Genomic DNA, 20527 nt, shown 5'->3' with positions numbered 1-20527 from the left:
CTTCAGGAGTCACTCCGGACAGGGAAGCTCAGGGAGCTCTAGGTCAGTGGCCAAGTGCGGGTCTGACACATATCTGTGACTGGAGCCTTCCTGTGCCTGTGGTCTGAGGAAATTGGTCTTAACAGCCAATGACAAGAGCCTATGATATTAAGTATCAAGAAGTGCAGAGGTGTAAGGTGACAAGCTTCACAGTAAACAGCAACCGCCCTGCTGTCTATTCTGCCCTGTATAGCAAAGGTGTGTTTTTACGTAATTACCATGTTTACCTGTAACACAAGCCTAGAGGGTGTTAGGATCCCCATCTCACAGACAAGGAAACAAGCCTACAGAGCTTAAGGAAATTGCTCAAGATCATATGACTCCTAATTAACAGATGCAGCCTCTGAGCCCAGGCAGGTGAGACCACACAGTCTGTCCTAGTTACTCCCGTGTCCTGACAGGACCCGGAGTTCTCTCCTGTCCAACGATCTTCCCAGCCCTTTAGCCCGACTCCCCCAGTGGGTCTGGATGATCCCTCTAGGCTCCCACAGCCCCTTTGCTCCTATTGCCCCTTTGCTCCTATTGCCCCTGATTTGGATCCCTCCTTCTGCAGGGTAACCCCACCCACCCACCGAAAGCCCCACAGTCTGCAGGAGGACGCCCTTGCCCTGTTCTGGCAGCTTCTCCCTGCAACCAACTCCCCGGGGGTGGAGTCAGGCCAGGTTGTGAGAAGAATCATGCGAGAAGCAGAAAGGTGTGAGCTTGTGGTCAGCACCTTCCTCTGATCTGAGACCTCTATCACTCATGGCAGCTCCCCTCTACATTCCCCCCTCCCCCATTACAAGTGTTCCTACACCTCTGCTGTGGATTAGAGTCACCAGGAGAGGGGTCAGAATGCAGGTTACTCGGCTCCAGCCCAAAACATCTGATCCAGAGGTTTACACAAGTGGGGCCTGGGAATTTGAATTTTTAAAAAATTCAATCGGTTGAATGAATTGATGCAGTCAGTTTTGATGCAGGGGGTCCTCTGAACACATGCTGAGAAACATTTAGCAGACTTGCCACTCATATCTGTGAGCCCTGGGTCAAGAGTGCAAATGAAGTCCATACTATATGTTTAAATATTTAAAAGTTATAAATCAATCAAACAAAACTGTCAAGTATACCTACATAACTATTACAACCTGGTAGACTGGGGTTTTAGACACTGAGCTCCAAGCCAGAGGGCAGGACAGCAGAGGAAGGGGCTGCCCCAGCCCCCAGCCCTCCCCCTGCTCTTCCCCTCTGGCTCTGACACTCTCTGTGCCCTGAGGAATCTGCTGCTCAAGCAAGAGTGCCCCCAGCCTTCAAGTCCAAGCTTAGGCCACCCTCTTCCCACCCATAAACAGATGTATCTTGACTACCTGTCGGGCTGGGACATGGGCACCAGGAGTGAGGCCTGCACTGGGGCTGGGAGCAGGGGTTCTAGGGTCCAGGTGCTGAGAGGACAGCCTGGAGGGGGCGGGGCTCCATGTGGCCACACCCCCTGGTCCTCTCTGGCTGTCTGCCCCTGGGGAGGGGGCAAACACAGGATGATAGAGCTGGGCCTCGAAACTAGCGCTTCTCAAACTGTACTGTGAGCAGGACTCACCTGGAATCTGGAGATTCTGAGTCAGTAGGTCTGGGGTAAAGACAAGATTCCGTGTTCTAACGGCCTCCCAGGCCAGCTGATGCTGCTGGTCCACAGGCCTCGCTTAGAACAGCAGAGCTCTGGGGCAGGGTGGGCAGAGTTTTCCTGTAAAGGACCAGGAAGTACATTTCCAGGCTTTGCAGGCCATATGGTTTCTGCTCAGAAAAACATCTACTTCTGCTTCACTGACTATGCTAAAGCCTTTGACTCTGTAGATCACAACAAACTGGAAAACTTAAAGAGACGGGAATCCCAGACCACCTTACCTGTTTCCTGAGAAACCTGTATGTGGGTGGAGAAGCAACAGTTAGAACTGAACATGGAACAACCGCCTGGGTCAAAATTGGGAAAGGAGTGTGACCTGCATATTGTCACCCTGCTTATTTAACTTATATGAAAAAGAATGTATGTATGTGTAACTGAATCACTGCTGTAGAGCAGAAATTAACACAACATTGTAAATCAATGATACTTAAATTTTTAAAGGAACAAGAAAAAAAGCCAAGGGTGTCAGTAGGTTCACTATTAATAATATTTACTCTGGTTACTTGCTTAGCCAGGTGCTTGCCAGATATTTCTACTTTGAAAATGTAATTTTTTCCTAAAGATTAGTCTGAGAAGATACTTGGAGTCCATGAAAATGCTGTCTCCTCCAACCCCCAAACTTGCACTGTACATTCAGACAATGATGAATTTTGTCTGAATTATTTATGACAACAAGGGCTACTACTTTTCTGTCAATCTGTCTACATTTTTGAATTGACCTACTGCAAAAAAGGGCTTTCCCTTCCTACTATCTATTTTATGTCTTATAAAAATCAGTATAAACTCATGGATTTTAAAAAATTTTAGTGTTGTAAAATGTAGGGTTTAAAAGCCATCAGTCCTCTGTTTATCATTATTTACTTATGACATTTCTAATGTGAGATAAACTCCATCTCAGAGACTCATTTTTTGTCTGGGTAGTCTGCAAAATTCAGATGAATGGATAAGAAAGTTGTGGTACATATACACAATGGAGTATTACTCAGCCATTAAAAAGAATACATTTGAATCAGTTCTAATGAGGTGGATGAAACTGGAGCCTCCTATTATACAGAGCAAAATAAGCCAGAAAGAAAAACACCAATACAGTATACTAACTGCAAGGAGATCCAACCAGTCCATTCTGAAGGAGATCAGCCTTGGGATTTCTTTGGAAGGAATGATGCTAAAGCTGAAACTCCAATACTTGGGCCACCTCATGTGAAGAGTTGACTCATTGGAAAAGACTCTGATGCTGGGAGGGATTGGGGGCAGGAGGAGAAGGGGACAACAGAGGATGAGATGGCTGGATGGCGTCTCTGACTCGATGGACGTGAGTCTGAGTGAACTCCGGGAGTTGGTGATGGGCAGGGAGGCCTGGCGTGCTGCGATTCATGGGGTCGCAAAGAGTTGGACACGACTGACCGACTGAACTGAACTGAACACATATATATAGAATTTAGAAAGATGGTAATGATAACCCTGTATGCGAGACGGCAAAAGAGACACAGATGTATAGAACAGTCTTTTGGACTCTGTGGGAGAGGGTGAGGGTGGGATGATTTTGGAGAATGGCATTGAAACATGTATAATATCATATGTGAAATGAATCGCCAGTCCAAGTTTAATGCATGATACAGGGTGTTTGGGGCTGGTGCACTGGGATGACCCAGAGGGAAGGGATGGGGAAGGAGGTGGGAGGGGGGTTCAGGACGGGGAACACTTGTACACCCGTGGCAGATTCATGCTGATGTATGGCAAAACCAATTCAATATTGCAAAGTAATTAGCCTTCAATAAAATAAATAAATAAATAAAATAAAGGGGGAAATTACCTAAAAAAAAGTTTTTCATGTAATGTCCTCCAGAATTAAATATGATAAGCTTTTGGATCAAACACTGTTTTGGAATACCCAAGGCTTCCATCTATTGGGATGGATACTTGTGAGTATGATTGCTGAGTGAAAGAGTGAATTTAGTCAGAACCATCAAATGTAAACTTCTTGTAGAACATTCTTAGTGTGTCTAAGTCTTAACCTTGGTTCTTCTTAAAAAAACAAAACAAAACAAAACACAATCCCAGTTTGACTCCTAAGGCAAATCAGATGGACCTGAAGTACAGATGAAGGTCTCATAGGGCTGGGGCATGTGATTCCTATTAGTAATGTTATTTTTTAGGTCTAAATTCAAATAAATATATATTTCTCCCAGTTTTCAACACATATTGCTGTTTTAGTTTTTGGAAAAAAGAAACACTTTCCTTAGAACATTAGGTTTAAAAAACAAAAACTCAGTTAATCCATATTCTTTCTGCTTTTAAAGGAAAATTAAGAGCTTACACTTAAAACCTTATATTTTAAAAATCTCTGAAGGTTTAAAAGTGGTCTGTTGTGCTTCCAGAGACCTTCTTCAACCTTAGGATGATGCTGTTGATTCAAGAACAGAATTGGTAAAAATACATGCACATTATTGTTTTTAGACTTGAAACAAACCCTTTAAACAGGAGTTTACTTATTTCTAACTTTTTAATGCTATTAAAAATCTGATCACGCAGACCACAGCCTTGTCTAACTCAATGAAACTAAGCCATGCCATGTGGGGCCATCCAAGACAGGTGGGTCCTGGTGGAGAGGTCTAACAGAATGTGGTCCACTGGAGAAGGGAATGGCAAACCACATCAGTATCCTTGCCTTGAGAACCCCATGAACAGTATAAAAAGGCAAAAAGGAGCTGAAAGATGAACTCCCCAAGTCGGTAGGTGCCCAATATGCTACTGGAGATTAGTGGGGAATTAACTCCAGAAAGAATGAAGGGATGGAGCCAAAGCAAAAACAACACCCAGTTGAGGATGAGACTTGTGATAGAAGCAAGGTTCGATGCTGTAAAAAGCAATATTGCAGAGGAACCTGGAATGTTAGCTCCATGAATCAAGGCAAATTGGAAGTGGTCAAACAGGAGATGGCAAGAGTGAACATCGACATTCTAGGAATCAGCAAACTAAGATGGACTGCAATGGGTGAATTTAACTCAGATGAACATTATATCTACTACTGTGGGCAGGAATCCCTTAGAAAAAATGGAGTAGCCATCATAGTCAACAAAAGAATCTGAAATGCAGTACTAGGATGCAATCGCCAAAACTACAGAATGATCTCTGTTCATTTCCAAGGCAAACCATTCAATATCACGGTAGTCCAAGTCTATGCTCCAACCAGTAACACTGAAGAAGTTGAACTTGAACGGTTTTAGAACTAACACCCAAAAAAGATGTCCTTTTCATTATAGAGGACTGGAATGCAAAAGTAGGAAGTCAAGAAACACCTAGAGTAACAGGCAGATTTAGCCTTGGAGTACAGAATGAAGCAGGAAAAGGCTAATAGAATTTTACCAAGAGAACACACTTGTCATAACAAACACTCTCTTCCAACAACACAAGAGAAGACTCTACACATGGACATCACCAGATGGTCAACACCAAAATCAGATTGATTGTATTCTTTGCAGCCAAAGATGGAGAAGCTCTATACAGTCAGCAAAAACAAGACTGGGAGCTGACTGTGGCTCAGATCATGAACTCCTTATTGCCAAATTCAAACTTAAATTGAAGAAAGTGGGGAAAACCACTAGACCATTCAGATATGACCTAAATCAAATCACTTATAACTATAGACTGGAAGTGAGAAATAGATTTAAGGGACTAGATCTGGTAGACAGACTGCCTGAGGAACTATGGACAGAGGTTTGTGACATTGTACAGGAGACAGGGATCAAGACCATCCCCAAGAAAAAGAAATGCAAAAAAGGAAAATGGCTGTCTGAGGAGGCCTTGCAAATAGCTGTGAAAAGAAGCGAAGCAAAAAGCAAAGGAGAAAAGGAAAGATATACACATTTGAATGCAGAATTCCAAAGAAGAGCAAGGAGAGATAAGAAAGCCTTCCTCAGCAATCAATGCAAAGAAATAGAGGAAAACAATAGAATGGGAAAGACTAGCGATATCTCAAGAAAATTAGCGATACCAAGGGAACATTTCAGGCAAACATGGGCTCAATAAAGGACAGAAATGGTATGGACCTAACAGAAGCAGAATATATTAAGAAGAGGTGGCAAGAATACACAGAAGAACTGTACAAAGAAGATCTTCATGACCCAGATAATCACAATGGTGTGATCACTCACCTAGAGCTAGACATCCTAGAATGTGAAGTCAAGTGGACCTTAGGAAGCATCACTACGAACAAAGCTAGTTGAGGTGATGGAATTCCAGATAAGCTATATCAAATCCTAAAAGATGATGCTGTGAAAGTGCTGCACTCAATATGTCAGCAAATTTGGAAAACTCAGTAGTGGCCACAGGACTGGAAAAGGTCAGTTTTCATTCCAATCCAAAGAAAGACAATGCCAAAGAATGCTCAAACTACTGCACAATGGCACTCATCTCACACACTAGTAAAGTAATGTTCAAAATTCTCCAAGCCAGGCTTCAACAATACATGAACGATGAACTTCCAGATGTTCAATCTGGTTTTAGAAAAGGAGAGGAACCAAAGATCAAATTGCCTACACCCTCTGGATCATCGAAAAAGCAAGAGAGTTCCAGAAAAGCATCTACTTCTGCTTTATTGCCTATGGCAAAGCCCTTGACTGTGTGGATCACAATAAACTGTGGAAAATTCTGAAAGAGATGGGAATACCAGACCACCTGACCTGCCTCTTGAGAAACCTGTATGCAGGTCAGGAAGCAACAGTTAGAACTGGACATGGAACAACAGACTGGTTCCAAACAGGAAAAAGAATACGTCAAGGCTGTGTATTGTCACCCTGCTTATTTAACTTATATGCAGAGTACATCATGAGAAATGCTGGGCTGGATGAAGCACAAGCTGAAATCAAGATTGCCTGAAGAAATATCAAGAACTTCATATAGACAGATGACACCACCCTTATGGCAGAAAGTGAAGAAGAACTAAAGAGCCTCTTGATGAAAGAGAAAGAGGATAGTGAAAAAGTTGGCCTAAAGCTCAACATTCAGAAAACGAAGATCATGGCGTCCAATCCCATCACTTCATGGGAAATAGATGGGAAAACAGTGGAAACGGTGTCAGACTTTATTTTTCTGGGCTCCAAAATCACTGCAGATGGTGATTGTAGCCATGAAATTAAAAGACACTTCCTCCTTGGAAGGAAAGTTATGACCAACCTAGACAGCATATTAAAATGCAGAGATATTACTTTGCCATAAAGGTCTGTCTAGTCAAGGCTATGGTTTTTACAATGGTCATGTATGGATGTGAGAGTTGGACTATAAAGAAAGCTGAGTGCCAAAGAATTGATGCTTTTGAAGTGTGGTGTTGGAGAAGACTCTTGAGAGTCCCTTGGACTGCAAAGAGGTCCAACCAGTCCATCCTAAAGATCAGTCCTGGGTGTTCATTGGAAGGACTGATGTAGAAGCTGAAACTCCAATACTTTGGCCACCTGATGCAAAGAGCTGACTCATTGGAAAAGACCCCGATGCTGGGAAAGATTGAGGGCAGGAGAAGGGGAAGACAGAGGATGAGGTGGTTGGATGGGATCAGTAACTCAATGGACATGGGTTTGGGTAAACTCCAGGAGCTGGTGATGGACAAGGAGGCCTGGTGTGCTGTGGATCATGGGGTCACAAAGAATCGGACATGACTGAGGGACTGAACTTAAATGAAGTGAAAATATTGATAATGTACAATAGGGCCTTTTGAAAGCCTGTGTGCTCTAATTTTAAGTTAAATATGATGGTAACAATTAATAAAGTGGATAGTGCTAGAAAGGGTAGTACTGATTGACAGCTAATCCTATATACAGCATTGTTCAAAAGCATTGAACATATCCCACATTGTTTCTTATCTGTCTGGGATTATCTAATTTTATATTTTCAGCCCATTGCTACCTAATCAATGATCCACTGTGCAGGGCTAGTGTGCAGCTCAGCCATGGGCCCTTCACCCTAATTGTGCAACCCTCACACTGGTCCCCAGGGTGTTCAGGATCCCACTCATCCTGAGGGTGGATGTCACAGCAATACAGATGGATGTGAGTTTCTAGCTTTCTTGAATTTCCTGTACTTACTTCTAACCGGGTTACAAACAGGTCATGAACTGGCACTAGTGCACAGTCCACACTGTATCACTGTCACAGTTAATCTTGGCAGCAGCCCTCTGTGAATCATACTATCCCCAGCTCAACTTTCAAAGACACTGAACCACAGTGGGCTTCCCAACCTTAAGAGCCCACACTTATCAGGTAGCAGAACGTGAATCCAAACCCAGTCAGTGCCCAGAGGAGCCAGTATTTGTCCCTGACTCCAGTTTGTGCTTCTCCCTGTGTGCTTGTGTCATTTTAACTACATGTGAAGGAGGAAAAGTCTGGTTTAGGCCCTCAGATGAGGACCTCCTCAAGTACACCTTCTTCAATCTACAAACCTCCTTCATCCACACCCATCCTGTTCTCTCCTGGTGATAAGAATCACCAAGGTCAGTGATTCCACCCTGTGTCTTTGGATGCTCTTAGTCCATCCATCATCCCAACTAAAGCGATGGTTCAAGAGCAGAAACTATATTCATTTTTCAGACAAAGAAGCTGAGATTCAGATGTTGAGATGCTTCCCTGAGCATGTAACTAAGACTACATGATTGTAAGTGTCCAGAGCCTATTTTGCAAAGGATGGTGCCATCCTAATGTCCTGGCACCTTGGGTGGTTACTGCTTTCCCACAGCCACAGTGCTAGTGAGTAGTAGAGAAAGAACAGACAGATCAGTGTGACTGACTCCAAAACCAGGGCTTTCTGTTATCCCAGGCTACCTCTTAAAATCTCAAAATTATAAAATTGAGAAGGCAGGCTTGCTCTAGGTTATCATTTATTCATTCAACAAACATTTGCTGAGCACCCTCTATGTACAGATACTCTACTGGAAGACATAATTAAAAAGTGAACAGGGCACAGTTTCAAGTGCCCTATACTAGGTGAAGAAAAGACCACATGTGACCATTCACACTCAGGGCAGGCTACATGCACAACAGAAAGAACAGGCCCCTTGTTTAAAAATAAAGCATCTCAAGATGGTGACACAGGACACTAACCAAGCATGGTTCAGTTTAACACGAGAGGCACTCAGGGTAATACACAAATCTGAGTTACCTAGGATGACGACTGATCTTAATGTGACTTCCTAGAAGAGGCGACAACTGGGCTGACCCTGGAGAATGAGGATTTCTCTACTACATGGACCTTCTCAGCCCAGAGGGTATTGAGGAGAATCGCTGAATCATCATTTTGCCTTAAACATCAGTCATCAAGAGTTTCCCCCACAGTACACCCTCATCACCTACCTCTGGAGCTGTGATACATGCCCAGGGGGAACAGGGAGACGTACTGTCCTGACCTCCCTTCAAGAGCTTATTGTCCAGCAGCTGTAAGTGCTGCCAGTGGATAACCTTAAACCACCACCCCTGTGGGGGCAGCCTAAGTGCAATGATCCATCCAGGTAAAGGTATAAAGGCCTAGTCATTGATTGTTTCAGGACAACCCTGAAAGGTCGTCGTCACTCCAAACTCTCATGGGGTCAGCTCAGGTCGTCTGGCCAGTGATCCAGCCTGATCCTTCCCTCTGCTTTACCCTGTTTCTTCCCTCCTGATTCCAGTGTTGACCCCAAGGGCATCCCCGATACACATCCCAGCACTAAACTCCATCCAAGTGTGCATCCCAGAGAGCCAGCCTGCAACACGTATCAGAAAACATTCCAGTATTCGGGGAGGACTTTTATTGAAAATTACTGGTTACACACGTACTTATAACATTTTAAAAACCCCCAATAAAATACAAAATGGTAGAAACAAGGACCTTTAGTGTGAATGTGGTTACCTTTGGTTTAAAATTCACAATCTAATGTTGTCTGACCAAATGAAATTAAGTTATATATTACTAACAAAAGAAAACTATATGTTGTTACTTTATAGCTTATAAAAAGATTGAATGTTAGCAGTTCCACATGGCTGAATCTAATAAAAAAATCCATTAGCATTTGAAATTTAGAGAACATTATACTTATGAATAACTCATGGGTAAAAGATATAGTTAATGAATTAAATTAGGAATTAAAAAATATATAATACTATGGCTATTGACGGTGGTGAGTACCAAAACTTGCAGATTGTAGCTAAAGTGGATTTTAGGGGGAAAAAGTCAGCTTTATATATTTATGTTAGAAAAATAATGATGTTAATCTCTTTTCCATTTAAGAATTTAGAGGAAAAACTTCAAAGTTCGCATCAATCAAGCAGAAAGGTGATTCTTTGAAAACATGAAAAAGTTATGCAAGATAATTCATAAAAAAGAAGGCTAAAATAAAATTAAAAAGCCAAAAGAACACAGTTAGAGATGCTGCAGAGATTAAACATATACGACATTGTGAATAAATTTATGCCAGTCAAGCTCAAAACTCACAGGAAACAGATTCCTCCTAGAAAAATGAAACTTATCAAAATGACTCTGCAGAAATAACACACTGAAGAGGAAGCACATAATTACCAAAAGTTCCCCAGACAGTGTGGCTTCACAATACTGTGAATGTGATTAATGCCACTGGATCATGGGACTGAAAATGGTTATATGGCAAAATTTATTTAACCTCTGTGCCACCAGGGAAGCCTTATGTTATATATACTTTACCACAATTTGTAATGTAAAAAAAATAAAATAAAATCCTCTATCTAGAAGACAGTATAGCACACGTCTGTCCTTCATTAGCAAATCCCCTAGAAGGGCTCCTATTTTAAGAAAGCATATTTTCTCTTCCTTCTCTTTCAGAACATATGATATTGTCCTTCTGTATTTAACCATATACCTTTTTTTTTTTTTTTTTGGTTACTTAAACTATAGTATATTGTATGTTTATCCTATCAGTTTTCTCTATAGTATTTTAACCAGAGGTCTTTTGGTGGAAAAATGGATCCTAGTCATGTTAAAGGAAGTGGACACAAAACAGTAACTTCACACAGTCTTCAAATAAACAGAATCCCTGATATAATTGGAAAGTAATATGTAATTCTGGGAACAGTAAAAAACATCTGTGACAACTTTGTCTCAAATCTTAGAAAATGAGTTTGGCTCTGGAGTCTCTCAAGACACAAAAGCTGGGAGACAGCTTTTATTGGTGGCCTGCACCTCTGATTTGGATAAGAAAGCAAGTAATATAACATTTAAATAAACATCATAAATCCTTTTTCAAGAGATTGAAATCATTAAGGTTGGAGAACTCACATTTTGTAATGTGTAAATATTTGTTGCTGGTGTAAAAAAAAAAGTAGAATATAGTTTATGCAGTGCAAAACCTATTGGAAAAAAGCCTTTGGAATAGACATAAACTCATGGGAGAATCACAGTGTTGACTCAAAAATTGTGAAGGCTGAGGGCTGTCCACTGGAAACATTCATAACCACATGGTCACTGTGAGTGATATCTGGCTCTTTCCTTTTGAAGTATGCCTGAGGGAGAAAAAGACAAAAACAACATGTTTAAAAGTTTTAAAGTCCTCCTCCTAAGGCAACACATTTCCAGGTCTCCTTCTTCATGTGAAGCAATCATATTACTATTGGAGGCAGTTTTAAAAAACCAGGGCTGTATTTATTCTATGGAGGAAGTAGCCCCATTAAAACCCTCAGTGGGGCTGGATGTAATGCCAAATAACCTGTAGATCTACTAGATTTCTGATCATTCTGATTCACAGATATGCTTTATCACTACAGTAAACTGATATGCAAAATCATTTTATTCCCTGAAATAAATTAAAAACAGGGTAACAAAGAGGATAGGAAATCTAATATCTGAACAGGGTTTGTCATTTTCACACATAAAAGGAGCATAACAGATTTGGATATTAATATTGGGTTATTATCTTTATATTTTATAAACTCTGATTGACAAGCACTGAAACACTGGCATATATGAATGAAATATCCTGGTGTTTAATTTGTGTGGCAAAGCAGTTATAGTCCTATAGAAATGTGACCTGTGGATAGTGGGTCCCAAGAATGAAAAGCAAAGCAAATGCTTTAACAATGACTCAACCAAGAGACTTCTCTAAAATGTAAGATGATACCCAACAATAGGACAGATCTCTGCCAGACCTTTGAGTTCTTGAATTCTACCAGATTCTAGCTGAACTGGAAGAGACACTGGTTTTCTCAGTGTATAAACAGAACACAAAGGAAAGAAAGGGCTGTCAAGTTCCACAATCATCAGGTTTTAGTAGCTGTATTGTATCTCAGTTCCTTACAGATGCACATAACAAAATAAAATAATGTCAGGGCTTGTGAAACCTTCTCTGAACATGTTTGGGCAAAAAACAACTTAAAGTGGAACTCTTTCCTCAAAGAAGAATGGGAAAAATTTCATTTGAGTCAGTAAAACAAAAAATGTATTGTCTATCAGAGGCTAACTCATGTCACAAACTGAGTTGCTTAGACATGTGATTACAGGTCTCTTTTATAGAACCTGACTACAAGTGCATTGTGGGTGCTGTAAACAAAGGTATCATGAGAGAGAATGAACTTCATGCGTGAAACAGAAAAGCACTAGGACACCTAACTTCATAGTAAGTGCACTTTCTTACTCTCTTGTTGCTAACATATCCTGCTCTGCACATGAAATGCTATATATTTAAATGTCACTTAAGGAGAAAAATAAACCCTCCAAGAATGCTTGGGGCCACTGGCTGCACTGGCTGAAATCTGAGGCTATTTCCATTGTAATGGAAGCATTTTGTAATAAAACCTTTGGTGGGAGTGGGGAGGGTGGTTATTTGCATATCATCACCCTCCATTTTCTTAAGCTAGACATATTTTGTGATTATATATGTATGTACTCTTTTGGTGAAACTAAAAAGAGTTAAAGGAACAAAAGAAAATTCATTTTCTACTGCTTAACATTCTTTCCAAAATCATCTGGTTCCTTTCTCTATAACTCTTCTCTATACAATTTTTTATAAAGAAAATATTGTATTTAGCAACTTTTAACTGAAAAGGACATTGCTTCATGGTCTGAAATACCTGAACTGAATATGGCAAAGGATCTTCAGCAGTTGGGGACCCCTGATTTAGAGTCTCAGAACCGACCTAGAAGAACTATGTGTATATTTGTTTTATTATTGGGAGGCAAGGTTTCTATTTACAGCCTTTTACAAAATGATCCCACTTTTATACTGTAAACCCCTCTATATTCTCAAAGCCCTTAAGCATCTTCTCTCTCATCTGATCCCTGTGATAAGTGTGAAGAAGCCAGCAGGGCTGTAATCCTGCCCTACACACAGGTGAGGACCTGAGGCTCAGAGGCCCTGGGGGGACACAAGGCCACATGGATGCTAAGTGCCTGCTCCATCTATCCAACTGGGCCAGGTGCCTAGAGCTAGGATGTGAGAATTTTATAACTTCTGGGCTGTATTAGATGATTTCATGAATAGACAAAATGACACCTCTGTTACACACTGGGAACAAAGAAACTTAAAAAATCCTCAACCACATCTGCTTCATCACAGAACAGAATGGATGCTGCTAAGTCGCTTCTGTCGTGTCCAACTCTGTGCGACCCCATAGACAGCAGCCCACCAGGCTTCCCCATCCCTAGGATTCTCCAGGCAAGAATACTGGAGTGGGTTGCCATTTCCTTCTCCAATGCATGAAAGAGAAAAGTGCAAGTGAAAATGCTCAGTCGTGTCCAACTCCTAGCGACCTCATGGACTGCAGCCTACCAGGCTCCTCTTCCCATGGGATTTTCCAGGCAAGAGTACTGGAGTGGGATGCCATTGCTTTCTCCACAGAATGGATGGCAGACATTTATTCTTGGAGCTGAACCACGTCAATTCTGAAAGGCTGTTGCTGAACCACGAAAGACGCCATGATTCTTGGCCTCCAGAGGAGAAGAATTCAATTTGGGGCCAGTGACGAGGCTTGATCACTCAGAGCTTTTGTGTAATAAAGTTTTATTAAAGTATAAAAGAGATAGAGAAAGCTTCTGAGATAGACATCAGAAGGGGGCAGAAAGAGTGTCCTCTGATAGTCTTTAGGCGAATGGTATATAGCTACTAATAGTAGTAGTGTTTTGCTCAGTTGTGTCCGACTCTTTGCGACCACATGGACTGTGGCCCGCCAGGCTCCTCTGTGCATGGGATTCTCCAGGCAAGAATACTGGAGTGGATTGCCATTCCCTTCTCCAGAGGATCTTTCTGACCCAGGGATCTAACCTGGGTCTCCTGCATTGCAGGCAGATTCTTTACCATCTGAGCTACAGGGAAGAGCCATATAGCTGCTAGCAGTCTGCTAATTAGAGAAAGGAAATGTGTCAAAACTCAGAGACTGGCACCAGGCCCCTCACACACAACATGCATTTTGAGATAACATTGGCACAAGGTGAATTGTCCCTGGCCATAAGATGATTGACATGAATCTTGAGGAAACTCAGGTTTCCAAGCAAATATAGTCTCACTAACATAGCTTAAGAGAACATTTGCATGAGTAAAACACACTGGTTTGTCAAGTCTGTTCTGAGTCTTAGGGGGAGCCCACTTGAAGACAGAGTCTAGGGTAAATGCATAGTTCGTTAACATAGCTTAAGATAAACATTTCAATAGGAAAAACACGTTGGTTAGCTCAAAGTTTGAGAAAAGTTAACTTCAGGTGGAACGAGGTATCTTCATGGCAAACAGAATTTTAAAAGAAACCTCTTTTTAAATTTGCATCAGTTCAGTTCAGTCCCTCAGTCCTGTCCTACTCTTTGAGACCCCACAGACTGCAGCACGCCAGGTTTCCTTGTCACCAACTCCCAGAGCTTACTCAAACTCATGTCCATTCAGTTGGTGATGCCATCCAATCATCTCATCCTCTGTCAACCCCTTCTCCTCCCATCTTCAATCATTCCCAGCATCAGGGCCTTTTCAAATGAGTCAGTTCTTCGCATCAGGTGGCCAAAGTATTGGAGGTTCAGCTTCAGCATCAGTCCTTCCAATGAATATTCAGAACTGATTTCCTTTAGAATGGACTGGTTGGATCTCCTAGCTCTCCAAGGGACTCTCAAGAGTCTTCTACAATACCACAGTTCAAAAGCATCAATTCTTCAGAGCTCAGCTTTCTTTATAGTCCAACTCTCATATCCATTCTGAAGGAGATCAGCCCTGGGATTTCTTTGGAAGGAATGATGCTAAAGCTAAAACTCCAGTACTTTGCCCACCTGATGTGAAGAACTGACTCATTGGAAAACACTCTGATGCTGGGAGGGATTGGGGGCAGGAGGAGAAGGGGACGCCAGAGGATGAGATGGCTGGATGGCATCACTGACTCGATGGACGTGAGTCTCAGTGAACTCCGGGAGTTGGTGATGGACAGGGAGGCCTGGCATGCTGTGATTCATGGGGTCGCAAAGAGTCGGACATGACTGAGCAACTGATCTGATCTGATCTGATCTCATATCCATACATTACTGCTGGAAAAACCATAGCTTTGACTAGACGGACCTTTGTTGACAAAGTGATGTCAACTCTGCTTTTTAATATGCCAATGGCACCCCACTCCAGTACTCTTGCCTGGAAAATCCCATGGACGGAGGAGCCTGGTAGGCGACAGTCCATGGGGTCGCACAGAGTCGGACACAACTGAGCGACTTCACTTTCACTTTTCACTTTCATGCATTGGAGAAGGAAATGGCAACCCACTCCAGTGTTCTTGCCTGGAGAATCCCAGGGACGGGGGAGCCTGGTGGGCTGCTGTCTATGGGGTCGCACAGAGTCGGACACGACTGAGGTGACTTAGCAGCATGTGAGTCATAACTTTTCTTCCAAGGAGCAAGTGTCCTTTAATTTCATGGCTGCACTCACCATCTGCAGTGATTTTGGAGCCCAAGAAAATAAAGTCTGTTACTGTTTCCATTCTTTCCCCATCTATTTGCCATGAGGTGATGGGACCAGATGCTATGATTCTCGTTTTTTGAGTGTTGAGTTTTAAGCCAACTTTTTCACTCCTCTTTCATCAAGAAGCTCTTTAGTTCTTTGCTCTCTGCCATAAGGGTGGTGTCATCTGCATATCTGAGGTTATTGAAATTTCTCCCGGCAATCTTGATTTCAGCTTGTGCTTCATCCAGCCCAACATTTCTCATGATATACTCTGCATATAAGTTAAATAAGCAGGGTGACAATATACAGCCTTGATGTACTTCTTTTCAGATTTGAAACCACTCTGTTGTTCCATGTTAAGTTTTAACTGTTGCTTTCTGACCTACATACAGATTTCCCAGGAGAAAGATAAGGTGGTCTGGTATTCCCATCACTTGAAGAATTTTCCACAGTTTGTTGTGATCCACAGAGTCAAAGGTTTTGGCATAGTCAATAAAGCAGATGCTTTTCTGGAACTTTCTCGCTTTTTTGATGATCCAACGGGTGTTGGCAATTTGATCTCTGGTTCCTCTGCCTTCTGTAAATCCAGTTTGAACATTTGGAAGTTCAGATTTCACATACTGTTGAAACCTGGCTTGGAGAATTTTGAGCATTACTTTGCTAGTGTGTGAGATGAGTGTAACTGTGAAGTAGTTTGAACATTCTTTGTCATTGCCTTTCTTTGGGATTGGAATGAAAACTGACGTTTTCCTGTCCTGTGGCCACTGTTGAGTTTTCCAAATTTGCTGGCATATTGAGTGCAGCACTTTCACAGCATCATCTTTCAGGATTTGAAATAGCGCCACTGGAATTCCATCACCTCCACTAGCTTTGTTCATAGTGATGCTTCCTAAGGCCCACTCGACTTCACATTCCAGAAGGTCTGGCTCTAGGTGAGTGATCACACCATCATGATTATCTGGGTCATGAAGATCTTTTTTGTATAGTTCTTCTGTGTATTCTTGCCACCTCTTCTTAGTATCTTCTGCTTCTGTTAGATCCATACTATTTTTGTCCTTTATTGTACCCATCTTTGCATGAAATTTTCCCTTGATAGCTCTAGTTTTCTTGAAGAGATCTCTATTCTTTCCCATTCTACTGCTTTCCTCTATTTCTTTGCACTGATCACTGAGGAAGGCTTTCTTAGCTCTCCTTGCTATTCTTTGGATCTCTGCATTCAAATGGGTATATCTTTCCTTTTCTCCTTTGCTGTTAGCTTCTCTTCTTTTCTCAGCTATTTGTAAGTCCTCCTCAGATAATCATTTTGCCTTTTTGCATTTCTTTTTCAGTGGATATAAATTTGTACAGAGAAGGGGAAAAAATGTAACACTAGTAGTTTGTTTCCTCATGCAGCTTAAGAGAAATTAAAAAATGTCTGAAACTTGCAGACTATTTCGTCCTTTTGGAGACCCCTGGCCTTCTTGCCTGTTACCCTCTCACCTCCAATTTTACATGTTGAAATCCTAAACTCCACAGTACCTCAGAATGTGACTGTATTTGGAGATGACATCTTTAAAGAGGCAATAAATTAATAAATAATAAATTAATAAATTAAATAAAGTTAAAATGAAATCATACAGGTGGGTCCAAATCTAACAGACTGGAGTTTTCATAAGGAGAGACCAGGACACAGGTTCACACATAGGGAAGAGCATGTGAGACACAGAGGGAAGATGGTGTCTACAAGGCAAGGAGCGAGACCCCAGATGAAACCAACCCCACTGACACCTTTACCTCAGACTTCCAACCCCCAGGGCTGTGAGGATTTAAGTTTCTGTTTTATAAGTCACCTACTCTTTGGTTTTTGTATGGCAGCCCTAGCGAACTACTGCCCCCTTTAGCTTTTTGTATCTAAAAGGTACTTTCTCTACTATTTCATGGATCATCCAAAAAACTCAGTCAGTCAGTGATCAGCTCCCCTGAGCTACAAGTTCAATCACATTCAAAATATGATGTGGAAGCACCTTCTTCCAGATGTTGCGTTTTCTTTTCAGATGAATGATTTCTGTTCTAATAGAGTGAAACCTCGTGACTTAGGCTAACGCGCCCCGTGTTATAGCTCTGAACAAGGCATTGATATCTGATGCTTGCACATTAGAAAAACTGATAATCTGACAGCTTCTCCTCCTAAGAGGATACAGAGTATGCAGAAATAATGTCAAGATGGCATGAGAATTCAGAAATGTATTTTTTTTTTTTCTGTAGAGGGACCTGAGCCAGTGGCAGGAATGAAATCCAAGAGTGAGGTTCTGTCACCATGAACTTCCGTGACTGGCCCTACCTTGGCTACCAGGTGACAGGAGCAGTGTTCTCAGGCTCGACACAGAACGTAGTACAGAGGACAGCACTCAGCCTCCCTCAGCAATTCCCCCTCTGTGCTCCCTGGACCAGCTCTGTGACCTTGGGTGAACTCAGGACACACTCTCTTCATCCATGACATGGAATAAAAATGGACCATCAGGAGAGTACGTGAAATCATACATGTGAGAACTATATAAATTATAAAGAACTACACAAATGTAACTTACCATTAATATTGTTAGAGTAGGTGCAGGATTACTAGACCTGAAATCACAAGATTTCTAATTCTATGACCTATGTCTGCTTCAGTATGTATGTTACACTTGATTTAAAATATTTACTAAAAGACCAAATTTCTAATTCTGTGTCTGCTGCGAACTAGCTTAACACCAGTTATATACATAGGACCACCTTCCTTCTAAAGCACCTTAGTTTCCTCACCTGTACAAAGAGAGGGTTGAATCCTATTATCTTATTATCTGGACCAATCTAAAATTCTGTGTTCCTTTACTCATTACTCAATGTTATGATAATATAGTTTTAAAATGAAGACTTTGACATACAGGTGGGAACACCACTTTTTGATGTGAAATGCCTAAGGTCAAAAGACCAAAAGGGTTTGGGAGATTCCTGGCTCTCGAGGTGTCAGGAGGGATGGCCTGACTGGGAGACACACTAGTGGATAAAAGCACTCTGTGAATTTCAGGCATAAAAAAATAAAGAGTTCCTTGTTCATCTTCTCAACATTTGCACACAATGTAAGTACTCAAGAAAAGTTCAGAACACAGACTTCCTTTTCCCTAAACCTAAGCATGAACTCCAGTTCTGTCAACTCTTCAGCCAGCTCTGGGGCCCAGGAAGTCTCCTACCTGATGAGCATCAGAAGGTCCTGCTCTGCATTTCCTCATTTCTTGAGAGGATTGAGAGGAGACAGTGATGAACTCAGGCCACATTTTAGATAAATCTTTCATATACAAGTACTTAAGATACTAGAACATGTTTTCTTTAAGGCATTTTAAATATTATACAAATAATCTTATTCTGTTTAAAAGTGAAAATCTTGGAAAGACAGAAAAGTATGAAGAATGGAAAATACATCTATAATTTAACACCCAGAGATAAATTTTCAATGAGGAAGCCACATCCCACCCTGAGTCACACATGTTAAGGGACAAGAACACCAGACCTTCCTTCCCTCCCTCTATCTTCCCATCAACCCTAATCCCACTCCCACCTGGTCCCAGAAAGACTTGCAGATGGCTGCATGACAGTGGCTAAGTCTCTTAAGCCAGACCTTGGTTACCACTACACCTCTGTTAGGAATATACCACGTGACCTGAATGTTACTCACTGAGCCCCTTCCTCACATCACACACAGTGCTTAGGGCCTCACACACCTCATCTCTGAGAAAGTGCTCTGTAAACCTTCAGGCACCATTCAGACTACAGTGTGAAGCTATTGTGAGTTCTTGATTTGTCCTGATGACAATTTCATCGTCCAGAAGGTAGAGGAAACGTGGAAGGGGGCGTAAATGGACCTAACTCTAAACAACAAAGAACTAGGTAGAAAGTGATAATTTCAGGTAAGAATTTTCTTTACAGACTAGGAAACAGAAGGGACCTACACCTTTCTCTGGAAGATCTTCCTAGAATTGAAATATTCCAATTTTTTTTCCCCTTAAACTCTCAAATTTCCTGGATATTATTTGATGGAACTTGTATCACAAATGTGTTGAGTACCAATCAGAATGAATGTAAAGGGTCTGAAACATGCAAATCTTCTTATGTTCCATGAGAATCTGAACCCAGAGCCCAAACATGTGGAAAGTCAAATCCAAAATCTCTCTCTCAGGCACAGGTGCACGCACACAGAAGGGTGCACACATCCCGACCCCACCCCCAGCACTGCTGCAGATTCCCAGCAGACCTGCCTTCCACCTGCCATGTGTTGTTAAAGACCCATTCATGCAGCTTCCTCTCTGGAGGCTTCTATTGAAAAGAACACAGAGTGCTTGTTCCCAGACCCTTGGTGGAGATCCTGAGAAGAGTGAATCCTGGAAGCGAATTTTAATTACAGCTTCCCGCAACAGCCTCACCTATTTTGCCATTTTACTGAGGACAGCAGCCTCCGCCTCACCCAGTTTTTGCACTATCTTGTAAAATAGGCTGTTTTCATCTTGCAGCAAATTATTTGGCTGATTATGTTCTTTTCGTGTCCCTGAATCCAAAACCTGTTAACAGCAGAAAGAAGCCCATTAGCATACAATATCCCCCAGTAACATAACTCAGGCAATATCTCAAAAAGGGGCAGGACAGGGAGAATTTGGGTGGTAGGATTGGTGGTATTTACATGGTTTGATTCCCATGTTTCACTGGGAGACAAGGGCCCAGCCCAGCCTTTCATTATTGTATGGTTATAGGAAAGGAAGAAAATGAAAGTTCTTTCATTTTCAGAAAAATGAAAGCTTTAATCATGACTATGATTACTGGAACTGAACACTCTGTAGCATTTTATATTCTGCCCAGGGCCTTTGGGGTTGTTATCATTAGTTAGTGCTTTTAGCTCTCAGACTCTGAGCTTTGAGGGCTATTTATAAGATACACAGCGT

The 20527-nt window shown here is 41.8% G+C and overlaps 2 protein-coding genes across 3 annotated transcripts in view; both read right to left on the bottom strand.

Annotated features, from left to right (window-relative positions):
- The window catches only part of LOC123328868 (ATP-binding cassette sub-family C member 4), a gene marked incomplete in the record, with an annotated part of 1148417 nt that overhangs the window by 919732 nt on the left and 208158 nt on the right, over window positions 1-20527 (bottom strand).
- Window positions 9447-20527, bottom strand: part of LOC123328866 (ATP-binding cassette sub-family C member 4) — a 30321-nt gene continuing 19240 nt past the window's right edge. For both annotated transcript variants that reach the window (XM_045162443.1, XR_006639860.1), the window contains exons 4-5: window positions 20015-20149; window positions 9447-11184 (exon numbers count right to left, since the gene is read on the bottom strand). In XM_045162443.1, the coding sequence (XP_045018378.1) occupies window positions 20015-20149 (135 nt within the window). In that variant the 3' untranslated portion in view covers window positions 9447-11184. The remainder of the gene's footprint in view (window positions 11185-20014; window positions 20150-20527) is intronic.

This window comes from Bubalus bubalis, chromosome 13, assembly GCF_019923935.1.
Source record: "Bubalus bubalis isolate 160015118507 breed Murrah chromosome 13, NDDB_SH_1, whole genome shotgun sequence".
Classification (NCBI taxonomy): domain Eukaryota; kingdom Metazoa; phylum Chordata; class Mammalia; order Artiodactyla; family Bovidae; genus Bubalus; species Bubalus bubalis.
This window is presented reverse-complemented; position numbering and strand designations above follow the sequence as displayed.